Raw genomic sequence first — 15,083 nt, forward strand, 5'->3', positions numbered from 1 at the left:
TGTTGCTAAAGAAGGGAGGAGGAGAAGATGGTCATGGATGAGAAGGTGAGAGGTAGAGGTGTAATTGTATGGAATCAAGAGAAGGGTTTGGTCTAGAGTTATGCAGGTGCGAGAGCAAAAGCAAGCAAGTCAATTTACTTAATTCAATCTTTTATTAAAAAATATAATTAGTGCAAGTATTTGGACAAAGCTCGCTTATTGGGACTATATCCTGTATAAGCCCAAAGTAGGGTTTCTTTAGGAGAATTACATACAAGTCCCACACAACATATTTAAATACCACAAGATCCATTGGCAATTAAGCAAAGAAAAATGACCAATGACCATTTGTCATTTTTCTTTGTTTAGTTGTCAAAAGACCTTATAGTATTTAATTGTATTGTGTAGGACTTCAAAGTAATTCTTCTTTTTTTTAAAATACCAAGTTTGACTCTAAAATTTTTTGAGTTTACTTGGGTTGGCCTGTTAGGTTTAGCCCAAATTATGTCCACTAAATCTAAAAACACTCTTAATCCATAGTTGAAGTTCCCAAAGTACTTAAATGTAGTTAAGACAGGTGTGAATCATTTTCAATGTCATAATAGAGATTCACTCTAAAGATGGATTTTGAAGAGACAAGGCTTTCCTGCAAGTGAAATGTACTTAAAAGGACAAATTAAAAGTACCATCTCTTCTTTTAATCGGCATTAAAGTCTTGTTTCCTAAGGTACAGGCTTTTACAAACCCACTCAAAAAGATATCATACGGGCATTTGACCTAAGCTTGGAAATGATTGGACCTGGCCCTTATTTTAAGTTCAAACTGCAAACAAAATTAAATATTCTTTAATTCTCTCAAGTATCTAATGATCACATTTAGTTGGCTCAATACTTGCCAAAATTTTCCTTCAATTTTGATTCCATCGTTTGGGAAAACTTGAGAGTATTACCTTCTTTTATCTAAACTAATCCGAACTTCCATTATATGAGATCATTATTACCAATAACGACGGCCTCACATGATCAAGGTTGTAAATATTTTCTTCAAACAACACCTCAATTTGTTAGCCATATTAGAAATCACATAATTAAGGGGGTAAAAACTAGTATAAGAACGCCTAGTGGTCAAACAAAGAATTTTTCTATAAAGATTGGACTACATCAGGGATCATCTTTGAGTCCTTATCTGTTCAACTTGATCTTAAATGTTTTGACAGAACATATTCAAGGGGAAATTCCCAAATGTATACTCTTCGCAGATGATATAGTTCTTATAGTAGAGACAAGAGAAGAGGTTAATTGCAAACTTGAGTTATGGAGGAGGACATTAGAGTCGAAAGGTTTCCATCTGAGTAGGAGTAAGAGGGAATATTTATATTCTAAATTTGGTAAGAGACTATTCGACACTAATTTGAAAATAAAATTAGAAGATCAAATTATACCTCAAGTGAAAAAGTTTAGATATTTAGGAGCCATTATTCAAAATGATGACAAAATCAGTGGAGATATTTCACATAGGATTCAAGCTGGGTGGTTTAATTAGAGAAAAGCTAAAGGAGTTATTTGCGACCGTAAGGTGCCTAATAAACTTAAAGGAAAGTTTTATCGCACGTTATTAGACCGGCAATATTATATAGTAGTGAATGTTGGGCTCTAATAGGACAACAAGAGCATAAAGTTAGAGTAGCAGAGATGAGAATGTTACGATGGATGTGCGGACATACACGCAAAGATAAAATTCGAAATGAGCACGTACGCGAAAAAGTGAGGTAGCACCTATTGAGGAAAAATGATAGAAAATTGGTTGAGATGGTTTGGGCGTGTATAAAGAAGACCAAGGGAGGCACCAGTGAGAAGAGTGGAACATATAACTTTGAGTCTGATTAAGAGGGGTAGAGGAAGGCCTAAGAGAACACTCTTGAAAATTATTGAACGCGATCTCTTAATTAATAATATTCTTAAAAGCTTGATAAATGATAGAGCACAATAGCGTCTTGCAATCCATGTAGCCGACCCCACCTAGTGGGATAAAGGCTTGTTGTTGTTGTTGTATTAGAAATCACATAATCAAGGTTGCAAATATTTTCTTGCAACAACTCCTCAATTTTTTATATTTTCCCGGAATACATGTTTGAAGTTAGAAACAGAGGGACTCTGCTATGTTTTGCATTTCACAATTTGATTAAAATAACAAATACATGCTTAAATGGATAAGCCGAACTCAAGCATGATTTTTTGAAACTCATACACGCCAAGACCAAAAGCTCCTTTTTACTAAAATTCCAATTTTCCAAATATGAGTCCAAAAAATATGCTTAAGCGGGTGGTCCAACTTGTATTTCCAGAGCTACCAAATTCATTACTGGGAGGCACTTAGCTTACTTGTGCACATATAATCCAAGGCAATGAACAACTCTCACTAGCCTTGTGCATAACTTTGATTTAAATTTTTAGAATTCTTAAATGTTCAACTAAGCTCTGTATTCTGATCTCCTTTAATAGTTTTTGTTGAAACCTTTGAGTTGTTGACTCAATGTTGCTTCCTCTTAACCATGAAACAATTTATTCAACTCGTAGAAGGTTTTACTAATTTAATTGAAGATTTTGAGTTCAAGTCATCAAAATATAGTTATGTTAAATGTTTGTGGGAATACCTTTACGTGGCCTGCCACGCTGATTTTTCCAATATTAATAGCAGTTTTTTTACAACATAGTCAAATTTAATTCGCATAGCCTGCCTGTTTTGACCAATTTTTGATTTTTCTTACAAGAATGTCATCACTTCTATATGTATGCATGTATGTATAATCATGGGATACGGGCAGGGAGCATTTGGGGAGAATGCATTGGTTGTTTTCTTAATTTCTTGATTTAGTAATATTTAGCACATTAAGTAAATTTTGACCCAGTAATGCATGATGTTTTTAATGCTTAAGTACCATATGCATAATTTTATGGTCTAGTCAAAAGATCCCCATATTAAGTATATTTTGATCCAGTTAGCTAACATGAATATTTTTTTTAATGCTTAGCAGCTATATGAATAATTTTAAGATTTAGTCAAAAGATTCATATAATACCTGTTTTTAAAATAATGTTTTAAATTTTAATTCAATGTCCAACGGATATTTTTTTATGGTTACGTTGCAACTTTAATTTCAGGCGTTGAGCATATATGATCTATTCAATTAGCTTACTTATTTTTCTATTACATGATGTCTTAGCTTGTTTTCTTATTAGTCAAGTTGTTTTTATTTATAATACCAAAAGTATTTTGAACACATATTAAATCTAGATCTAGATGGCTCAAGCATGACTAAATTGTTTAGTCATATTGATGACCAGTGTGATATTTTTTTTATTTGGTCAAACTAGAGGCTTTCATGACTAAATTGCATTATTTAGTCATATTAGATGGACTTTGTAATTTGTTGTATAATATACACTCTGGTCAAATATAAGATCAAATTTAATAAAACTAGTAGTACATTTCGTTCATGGAATTAACTATGAATTTAATAATAAAGTGCACAAACATTATTGATAGAATTAAATTGGGTTAGTTTGACTTATTTGGGTTTTTCTTTTACTACATATATTTATATAGCATTTAGACTCAGGATGAATGAATCAATATGGAGTTAATGGATTAAAAAACAAATGTTTTTGGTCAGTTATTTGTGACTTCTTACTTACGCACCAACGAAAATCTTCAATGATGCAGAAGGGTCTGCTGTCATTTTCATATTAATCTGACCCGGGAATCTAGGATTAATGTATACGATCAACATGTAACGGTTCATAATATTAATTTATTTCATTCATTAAAAAATATAAAATATTTTTAATTGAATCTCACTCTTCAACAAAATAATTAATTATTCTCAAACTAATATCATTTTTTTATATTTACTCTTATTTAATAAGATATTTTATGTTCAAGTAAATATAAAATAATTTACTTATTATAGGTTCTTTTAGAAAAAAAAGTTAATTACACCTCGAAATATTTAAAATGTTTTACATTTTTAAGCATTTAATTTTTTAAAAAATACTTTATATTTTTAAACTGAGGAAGTAATAAGCACTATCATTGGCTTGATGTCTTGATAATTGAAAATGCTAGCTTGCTTGTTTCTCTTTTAACAGAGTTGAACGTAGAATATAGGAATAATTAATTAGATATATATATATATATATATTCATTTTGTCAATGTATGTGAGAATAGATTTTTAAAAAAAATAATCAATTATTTCGTTTGAACAGATCTAGTTATTGGCGCGCCTTGGCTTTATATATATTAGATAGTAAAAGGAGAAGAAAGCATCAACAAGCTTGGGGCTTGAGAGAAGAGCTTCTCGCTAATGCTTCTATTTTCCTCCATGACTCTTTCACGCCCCTCCTTCCATGCTTCTCTCACTCCAGGTTCTCCCTCTCTCTCTCTGCAAACACATCTATGATTGAGTATTATCATCTTGTTTTACAAATTCACTTTTCTTCTCTTACCACTGTATGAATTAAAACTCAACTCGCGATTGAGTTGGCTAACAAGACTAGTGAACTAATTCTTTGATTGGTTCATTCAAGATAAGTTTTTTACATGTCAATCAGGTTAGGTTTTATTTTTTTCCCCTATAATTGAGCTTGAAACATCATTTTTAGATATGTCAAATATATGCGCTTTAGTAGTTCTGTTTTGTTAAATGATGTGTCATGAATGTTCCATTTAATAGTGATTAATACATTTTTATTTAAATATTATTCTTTTCAAGATTGTGCATGAATATTTTTGTATATTTTACTTTATATATATTATTTTAATCATAAAGGACTGCTCAACATTACCTCACCCTCTTCTCCACTTCCCCCTTTTTAAAGTGAGATTTAGGGCCTATTTAGTTTCTATTTTAATTTTTTTAAAACAAAAACGTGCTTTTGAAAACAAAAAATCAAATAGGCTCTTAGATTTTACCATAGTTGCCTGTTATTCTATTCATTATTTTTTGCCTCTTTCCTTCCAAACCATCTATGATTGAGTATTATCATCTTGTTTTACAAATTCGCTTTTCTTCTCTTACCACTATATGAATTAAAACTCAACTTGTGAGTTGGTTAATAAGACAAGTGAACCAGTAAACTAGTTCTGACTGGTTCATTCAAAATATGTTTTTTACATGTCGATCAGGTTGGATTTTATTTTTTCCCTATTATTTTGAGATATGTCAGATTTATGTGCTTTAGTAATTCTGTTTTGTTAAATTATGTGTGGTATATACATGAATGTTCCATTTAATTGTGATTAATAAATTTTTATTTAAATATTAATCTTTTCAAGATTGTGTATGAATATTTTTGTATTTCTTACTTTATATATATTATTTTAATCATAATGGGCTAGTCACTACTACCTCACCCTCATCTCCACTTCCCCCTTCTAAAAGGGAGATTTAGAACCTATTTAGTTTCTATTCTTATTTTTTGTTTTTAAAACTATTTTTTAAAACAAAACAAGAGAAAAATCTGTTCAATTGTGTTAATTTAAAAATAATTTTAGAATTAAAAAATTGATCGATAGTGATGGTCACCAACAATTAATAGTGACGACTTATGATAATGATTGGTTAAAGTAACTGTATATTTTAATAATAAAATATAATGTATTTTGATAACAAAAAATAAAATAAAATGAAAACAACTTAAGATATTTCTGTTTTTTTAAATAAAAAATGAGAACAGTTTTGAAAATAATTAGATTCAAAAACACTCTTCTAAACAAGTTTTTTAATTTTTTTTAAATAAAAAGTGTTTTGAAAACAAAAATCAAATAGGCTCTTAGATTTTGGTATACTCGTCTGGTACTCTATTTATTATTTTTTGCCTCTTTCCTTTCAAAACCAAATTAAAATGAACTCACAAACCTCAAAAATCACATAATATTTAAATCTAGTATTAATTTCTAACAAACTCTGAGGGGAAAAAAAATACTGATCTGAATGTTAGTACTTGATGTGAAAAATCGATCTATTTCATCGATCAAACCGAGTATTCTTACTGATCAGTTTGTGTAGATGAAAGTTATTTTTCAGATAAAGTAGCAATATTCAGATCAGTATTTCTTTTCCAGAGAGTTGGATATGGTATCTGTTTAATTATCGGAGCTAACCAAGAGGAAGATCCGATTCTTTTCCAGTAAATAACTTTCATAGATAAAAGCCAATGATTATAGGATTTAAATTTTCTGATATTGAAATTGTGAATTTATATAAACAAGTGAAAATAATAAAGAAAAGAAAACTTAATGTAAATTAACCAAGATCTACTTAGAGGATTTAAATGCATGATTATATATGTTTTGTAGCATAAGCGATGATACTTAAATGACTGAAGAAATTCTTGCATAAACCCAGAGCATCACATCAATAATACTCTATCCAATACAGACATATCTTAAACAACTTTCTCGAACACACCCTAGTATTAGTCGTGCGAAGTTCAACATCCTTGCATTTGTTATGTAACCCATCTTATTTAGTTAATATGTTGTTGATTAAACTTAGATAATATTATTTTATCAGACAATTAATTAAAATTTTAATTTTATTTCAGTAATTAATGAGTATGACAATAGTAACTATTGTCAAATTGATTTGAACTAATTAGTGAAAATTTTAATGAGAAAACTTATATATTTAGCCTTATATATTAAGGTCCTTTTTGAAATTAATCAAGACATGTAAATCTTTTATATATTGTTTATATTTTTGTTATTGATATTATCAACACATTAAGATCCACTTGTTTTGATTTGAATGGATAAAAGTATATTAAGTTTATATAAGACTAAGCATCTAAGTCTTGCCCTTAATTTTCATGTTAACATGCATCATCAAAATATACATCTTTGTGATCATTAAAAAAAAATAGAGAATTACTCGTACAATTAATTTCCTCACAAAAATGTACACTTATTTCAAATTTGCCCTTATCTTTGACTAGAGTATATATGCTTTTGGTTGCAATTTCAAATTTAATTTGCATATTATACACATACAGTATGAATTCGTTTACACTAAGATATGATACACCTAGTATGCATATATTTTAATGTAGTACTTGATGGTAGCATATTTCATCCATGTAAGCTACCTAATTAGTCATAAATAAACGATCTAATTAAATATATGAATTATATTTCACATCCTCATTACAATTTTGAATTTGAATAAATAAATTTTGTGGTGAAGTTAGGTTGCATGTATGACAAATTCAACGGACTCCTCATGCGACTTGAAATGACAATTTTTTTTTAAAAAAAAATCATGCAAAAATATACGCAGGTGTGAAGTGTCGGTCAAATTAGATGAAGCTCGTGCACGACAAATAAAGTCTTATGAAATCTTTTGACCAAAAAAAAAAGATAGTGTGGAAATCTTATATATATATATATAATATTATGGATATAAATACTTTTTTCCCACTTTTCATAACGTACTGACGTTAATTTTAATCGCATGCATATGCTTCATGTGTTTAAGAAAGTCTGACAGTATATGTTGATATATTTCTTGGTCAGCAACTTCGGTTGGAACGCCAAATGTAGAGAACAAAGTTCACATGAGTAAACCTAATATTGTAAGTATCTTCTGTGAACTTCTCTTTCAGATCAATTCAAGTTTATACAAGAGCAATTAAGAATGAAATGACAATTTTCTTAATTTCTTTGTTTTTCTTTTACAAAATACAGATGTTTGAGGGGAATAAAGAGAGAATAAAAAAACTACTTAATAAAGTTGAGCTGTCTGTATCAAGTTACGATACAGCTTGGGTGGCAATGATCCCATCACTATCTTCTTCACAAACTCCTTTATTCCCTCAAACTCTAAATTGGTTATTAGAGAATCAACAAAAAGATGGATCATGGGGTCTTCCTAATCGTGATGAGTTGTTGACCAAAGATTCTCTTTTATCTACCTTGACTTGTGTGCTTGCTCTTAAGCAATGGGGTGTTGGTGAACAGCAAACTCATAGAGGTAATGATTCAATCAAATTTAACAAAAAGTAATGATTGTTTTATGTCTAATTCATTCCTTATAGTGTCTTAGCTTTAAATCCATTAATTATGTATGTGTTGTTAAATGACGAGATATATATGTCATCTCTTGTGCTGTTAAAGGACTTGCATATATTGAGTCAAACATTGCTTCATCTTTTGATAACAAGCAACATTCTCCAATTGGATTCGACATTGTCTTCTCTCATTTACTCGAGAAAGCCCAAAAGTTGGATCTGAATCTTCCTCTTGGAGGGAAAAGTCTGGAGTCACTCATCCAAAAGAGAGAAATGGAGCTCCAAAGGTATATATATACTCCTTTCAATATATGAGATAGATAATTAAATCACACAAATTTTTTTAAAAAAATAGTACTTAAGTTTGTTGTTTGTAAAAATAAATGTATTGGTTTCCTTAGAATATTTCCCCTTTCAATCATTTATATTGGAAACTATCCTTGTTGATTACACATGCGCAACCAATATTAGTTTAAGTAGCTAGTTTAAGGGAAAATCATAAATATGGTAGACGAAATAGATTGAAGTCTTACATTTAAGACTAAAGTAAACTCTTTAATTAGCTCTTACATTTAGAATTTGGAGGAAGTAAGAAACTTTCATTGAATATATACCAAGAGTTATTGATTAACATGCTTCTTCTCAACAATATACAGAGGCTGGGCTGGAAGCAATTTAGAAGGCTGGAAAGCATATTTAGCATTTATTTCAGAAGGATTTGGAAATTCTCAAGATTGGGAAATGGCTATGAAATATCAAAGAAAGAATGGATCCTTATTTAACTCACCTGCCACTACTGCATGTGCTTTCACACAGCTAAACAATACACAGTGTTTTGATTATCTCCGTTCGTTGTTAGATAAATTTGGAAATTCTGGTTAGTTGCTTTCCAAACTTGTTATGATTTGTTTTTTCTCGTCTTAATTTCAACTGTGTACTAATTCAATTGTATATATACACACAAATGTTGAAATTTTCAGTTCCAACGTGGCATCCTTTTGATGCCTTTGCTCGAATCTATATGGTTGACAGCCTTGAAAAATTGGGCATTGATCGTTTTTTCAAAGAGGAAATCGATAGTGTGTTAAACCAAACATACAGGTAATTGACAAGAGTCCACACACACACACACACACACACACACAAATTCCAAAGCTCAATAGTAATCTATGTTTCTATTTTGTTTATTGTTGCAAGCAGATTGTGGCGGCAGGATGAGGATGATATATTTTTGGAACCAACCACATGTGCCATTGCATTTCGTTTACTACGGTTACATGAATATGATGTTTCTTCAGGTTTTGTCGCGCACTAATTGATTTCTGTGGGGAGGAAATTAAAGAGACCAAAGAAGCAACTAAATTTGATATTTATATATTTCCATACGTTTCAGATGCACTGAGTCGATTTTCGAAAGACAAATTCTGCAATAGCCTTGAGGGATATTTGAAGGATGTTAATGCTGTTACGGAGTTACACAAGGCTTCACAAATACCTCTACTTTCACATGATCCAGTTTTGGAAGAACTAAATTCCTGGACAGGAGATTTCCTTAGGGAATATTTGTCTTGTTCCTCAGAACAAGATCACAAGCCTCTTCATAATATTTGCCATGAGGTACGTAGTTAACCATTAGCTACAATCTCACGACAGTTTAGTTCTTGACATCTCCGTATTTAAATGATGTTTTATTATGTCAGGTTCGTTTTGCTTTGCGATTTCCTCATCACACTTATTTGGATCGTATGTTTAACCGAAAAATAATGGAGAATTATAAGGCTGACCAAAAGAGAATTCTGAAAACATCATACAGGTACAATACTTTTTCTTATTATTTTTCTTCTTGCACAGACCCTACCCTTTATCATCCATCCTTCTCATATTTTTGTGGATATTCTTCTTGCAGTTCCGTGAATCTCGCAAACAGAGAATTTATTGAGTTAGCAGTGGAAGACTTCAACAGCTGCCAGCTAGTAATTCGAGAAGAATTCGAAGAATATAACAGGTGACTCTATTAATTCGAAGATCTGATTGTGAAATTAATATCTCTTGAGGTTAATTATTTCTATAACTCAAACAAAGCTCAAATGGACGGATGCAAAACTACAAGACGGCTAAGCTGATCTTAGTTGACACCCCATACATATATAGAGTGTTTTATTTTGTGAGTGGTTATTCATATACAATTAATCGCCATGAATCCCTCACATTTTTGGTCTACTATTACATCACACAAGCAGGTGGTTTATGGAGAGTGGAATGGACAAACTCCAGTTTCCCAGACCAAAAGTGGCATATTCGTACTTGACAGCCGCAGGAACACATGTGGAACCAGAGCTCCGTGAGGCACGAATGTCATGGGCAAAGAATGGCTTGCTCGTATGTGTTTCTGATGACATGTACGATGTTTGGGGTTCTGAAGAAGAGCAGATAAGGCTTGTCGAACTCATGGAGAAGTATGTGTGTATATATATATATATGAACCCAAGTTTAATTTCCCTTGTGAATTTAAAGTTCCCTCCAGCGTTATAAATTAAACTGATGCTGTATGTGAACAACATTGAACCACAGGTGGGACGTAGACATGGAGAAGGAAAATTGTTCGGAGCCAGTTAAAATATTATTCCTAGCACTGAAAGGAACAATTTGTGAGATAGCAGACCAAGCCCTTAAGATTCAAGGACGAAGCGTGCTGAAACACCTGATTCAGCTTGTGAGTCATGTATAAATATATACCATCCATAGAATGTGAATAAGTTGTGGTCAGAACAAGTGATAATTAAGTTGATTTGCAGTGGGTGGACTGTCTGCAATCTTTCCTGCAGGAAGCTCAGTGGAGGAGAAACAATTACGTGCCAAGCTATGAGGAATATGTGCCCGTGGCACTAATATCATTCGCCTTGGGACCAATTCTCCTCCCAGGTCTGTATCTGGTAGGACCTGAGCTTCCACAGGAAAGCATTGAAAGTTACGAATACAATCGCCTGTTTGACGTGGTTAGCATCTATGGACGATTGCTCAATGACATCAACGGCTACAAGGTCAGTTATATCTTACTAATTCGACTTGATTAATTATATATCCTGCTTTAGGATATTAATTAGGGTTTTGTGTGTGGTTATGCAGAGGGAAATGGAGCAAGGAAAACTGAACGCGATAGCAGTGAGAGGGAGGGAGGGATCAGGAAGTGAGGAAGAAGTGGTGAAGAAGGTGAAGGAAGAGATTGAAGAGAGCAGGAAAGAGCTGTTGAGAATGGTTTTGCAGAAAGAAGGAAGCATAATACCGAGCCAAGTGAAGGATGTGATATGGAAAATGGCCAGATCGCTGTACGTCATCTACAAGAAAGAAGACGTCATCCATTCACGTGACTTGTCGGACGAGGTCATCAGTATCAAAGATGCTGTTGTCAGCGATCCTATTGTTTTGAAATATGATTAATTAGATAAAAAACCAGACAAAGAAAATAAAATGCTCAAAACAAGATAGTATAAGCTGGCTCCTTTCGCTTATATAAATAATATAAGGTGACCAATACAAGCATTACACATATACACAAAATATACAAGGGCATACCTGCATAGTATAGGGGCTAAGTCGATCTTATCCATATTGTAACTAATTACATAATTAATAAATAACTTCATTCTCTAACATTCTGTAATGACCGGAAAAAAAAACTAATAATAAAGTAAAATTAATTAATTAAATTATTAAAATCTGTTTAAAATTTATTTTTATTATTTTAGAGCAAAGATATCAAGGGGAAATTGAGGCATAGTGAACTGTATGCAAATTACATTATTGATGGGTCATAAATTTGAATTTTCATCGGGCCAAGAGTGGGATTTTATCTTTTAGCTTTAATTTAAGATAAAATTACGAAAATGCCCTTATGTTCAATTAAATAAATAAAGGGAGAAAGAGATATATAGCAGAGCACACGTTTCTTCCTCCATTTGGGATCTGATTCAAGAACCATTGAGAGAGAGAGAGAGAGAGAGAGAGGGAGAGAGAGTTAGAGAGCAGCTGAATCGGGGTCACTTCCGCCGCCTCCGTCTTCTTCCTCCTTCGTCGTCGTCAACGCCGGTGGTGTGTGCAAGTGGCAACTGAGAGGAAGAGAGGAGAGCTTTAATCATCCAGACCATTCATTTTTTGTTCTCCTCCCCTTCGTCGCCGACAAGAGCAAATGGGTAAGCAATTTTTCGGCCAGCATCGTTGGAGGTCACCAGATTCCTCTTCTCCCTCTGTTTTACGTTAAAAAAAATAATATTCCTCTTTTGTTCAGTCTTGCTGTGGGTGTCAGTGTTGCTGGATTCTGGGTTCGTCATCCGTATGTCGTCTGTGTGTGTGAAGTGGGAGACCTTTTACTAGCAGAGGTTGCCGGATTCTTCCATGTTTTTCTGTGTTCGTGCTATTCTGTGCTGTCTCTGTTTTTGCTTCTTCCTTCGTTTTCCTGTTTGCGTGAGGGGTAAGCTCTAAGAAATCTTCCCTTTCTGCTATGTTTTGTAGCATGTTTGATTCCTCAACCATGATCTCTTGTGATGAATGAAGGATTTGGTTATTGATCATAGTGGATTTAAATTTATGAAGTTGTTTGGAAGCTGTAAGTGGTTTGAAATTTTAGAATAGGAAGCTTGATGATATGTTTTGAATTTTTAATGCACTCTAGACATTTGATAAATATATAGAAGAGTTGGAGTGGAGTTATTAACTATATCCAGTAACTAAGGACTAATATTATGGATTTAAATTTAGTTTGGATAAAGATATGAACTTTGGAAGCATAGAAAATTTAATTAAATGTTTAGGAAATTATTTCTAAAAAGAAATTTAAAGAGTAAATTGGTTGTTGTATGGTTGATAACTTATAAACCATGGTATTGTTTCATAATTTGATTTTTGAAATTTATGAATTTAAATTAATTATTGATGAGAAACTATGATAAATTTAAATGTTGATACCGAAAGTTATTGGGCAAGGGTTAGGAATCTCAATTGAGTAAATTAGGAATTGATGCACAATAGGTGTTTGTTGAAAGGTCTTAGAGAGGATCATACCTCAGTCAAATGTTTTACTATGGCTAAAGTAATTTAGAGGAATTTTGCAATATAAATGATGGTGTTTGGGAAAACTAGAATTGTATAAATTGATTATGAATCCATATGTAACTAGTTAAATTCCTGGGATAGTATAATTATCGATAAATTGTTAGATAAAGGTTGGAAGATTAAAAAAAATTTTAATTGCATGGTTGAAATAATACACCTAAAGTGTTTGATGCAAAGATTTAGAGAAAATTTTTATCTTAAATAAATAGTTTGGTATGGCTAAAGTATTACAGAGAAAATTAATGACATGAATGATAATGTTTTGACATTGTTAATTGTAAATTTAATTGTGTTTTATCATAGAAGTTTATGTAGGAAGTTATTGATATACTATCTGAGCTCTGGATTATTGAGAGTAATAAAATTAGAATTTTATAAAGTATATTATCGCTTTAAAAAGGCATACTTAGATGCTTGAAAATGGTTGGGACAAGAGAATTAAAAGTTACACATTTTATCAAATGGGTTGGAATGTTGCACATAAGATGTTTAGTAAAAAACCTAAGAAGAAACCTTTATGTGTAATTTTGTTACTAAAACTTAAAGTTTTATTATTAATTCTGGTTGGGTGAATTCTCACAAAGAGAGACTTGTTGGGTCAAAAGTAAAGTGCATTAAGATCTTATTATTTATTATAGGGTGATTGTGAGAAGGGTAGCGATTGGTGTTGTATGAAGTGAGTTTTGAACTTTGAAAGCACTACAGGTAAGTGGATAGCGTTTTAATTAAAATTTCATTTAATAAAATATTATATTTTTCTGGAAATTATTTTTATAGCATTAATGTGATTATTGAATATTTGTTGATTAACATTATTTTATTTTGAGAAATTAGCTTTACCAAATTTAAAATTTTATTTGATCAATTAAGTTAAGTTTGAACTTTGATTATGAGATTTTTATTTTATTAAATATTAGATTGATACAGAGAATGATTCATGCGAGTTTGATGTTGAAAATTTTCTTTATCCAATAAATGCAAGCATGAGCATCGGATATGAAATTTGATTCTGGCAATTTTTAATGCTTAAAAGTATTCATGCGATTTTGATTTTGAGAATGAGAACTGTATCTTGAAAGTGATGATTTTCTTGCATGTTTGAAAATGGTTTTAAAAAGGAACTTTATACAGAACACTGGTTGTTAACGGCAATTCCGTGAGCCCTTGGTATGCTATGGTACACCTAGCTTGCAAGGTGTTTATAGGAGGTGCTAGCCCTGTGCGATGGCTAATGCACGTGGAACGGAGGGATGGTTATTCGTGAGCATAGTACTCACATTTGTTTTGTGGCTTCACGCCGCGTTTGGTTAGGGATACTCTCATGGATTGTGTGTCCACGTTTGTTTCATGACTTCAGCTGCGTTTGGTTACTTACCTTCATGGATTGTGTGTCCACATTTGTATTCGTGGCATAAGCCACGTTCGGTTATTTACCTTCGTGAATTGTGTGTTCACGTTTGTTTATTGTTTTAATAAGTCCCTAAAAAATTTGTGAATTTTACTATTTGGTGATTTTATATTTCATTAGTTTTATCTAGTAAATTATTTACAACTATTTATTTTATTTATGTGTTTTTTGAAAATCAAGTGATAAAAACATTTGTTATGATATTTCGATGGTTTAAGATTTTATTTAAAAATTTTATAGAGTCATTTTATTTTAAAGTTTATTAAATTTTATGAAAATTGTTGTCTGTTTAACTTACATGATTATTTCAAACTTTTTTTTATTCATATTAAATTATTTATTGTTGGGACATTATTTGAAAAAAATTTTGGTCTCAGATAGCATAACTAACGTTGTACATCTTGCCAATGATGGTTGTTTGCAGAACAGAATGGAGGTTGGTTCTATAAATATGTTTTATTGATGTAAATATGAAATCTATGTATTATGTCATGAGATATATGATTAGATGCTCCACATA

At 31.6% G+C, this 15,083-nt stretch overlaps 1 protein-coding gene across 4 annotated transcripts; it reads left to right on the top strand.

Annotated features, from left to right (window-relative positions):
• Positions 1–4,294: 4,294 nt before the first annotated feature.
• On the top strand, positions 4,295–14,656 carry LOC129316209 (ent-kaur-16-ene synthase, chloroplastic-like). 4 transcript variants are annotated; one of them, XM_054960514.1, is made up of 16 exons: positions 4,295–4,404; positions 7,553–7,611; positions 7,724–8,009; positions 8,153–8,333; positions 8,703–8,923; positions 9,027–9,147; positions 9,247–9,344; positions 9,440–9,663; positions 9,747–9,859; positions 9,953–10,051; positions 10,287–10,502; positions 10,618–10,759; positions 10,842–11,087; positions 11,173–12,514; positions 13,794–13,860; positions 14,274–14,656. In XM_054960514.1, exons 1-14 carry the CDS (start codon positions 4,344–4,346, stop codon positions 11,482–11,484), a joined length of 2,379 nt encoding a protein of 792 aa, XP_054816489.1. In that variant the 5' UTR covers positions 4,295–4,343; the 3' UTR covers positions 11,485–12,514; positions 13,794–13,860; positions 14,274–14,656. The 4 variants fall into 4 exon arrangements, with proteins under 4 accessions (XP_054816489.1, XP_054816490.1, XP_054816491.1 ...); XM_054960515.1 differs by having other exon boundaries at positions 14,287–14,656; XM_054960516.1 differs by lacking the exon at positions 13,794–13,860.
• Positions 14,657–15,083: the final 427 nt, after the last annotated feature.

The sequence above is a fragment of the Prosopis cineraria genome, unplaced genomic scaffold (assembly GCF_029017545.1).
Source record: "Prosopis cineraria cultivar Desert tree isolate PC_DT_omini unplaced genomic scaffold, ASM2901754v1 PC7, whole genome shotgun sequence".
NCBI classification, from domain to species: Eukaryota; Viridiplantae; Streptophyta; class Magnoliopsida; order Fabales; family Fabaceae; genus Prosopis; species Prosopis cineraria.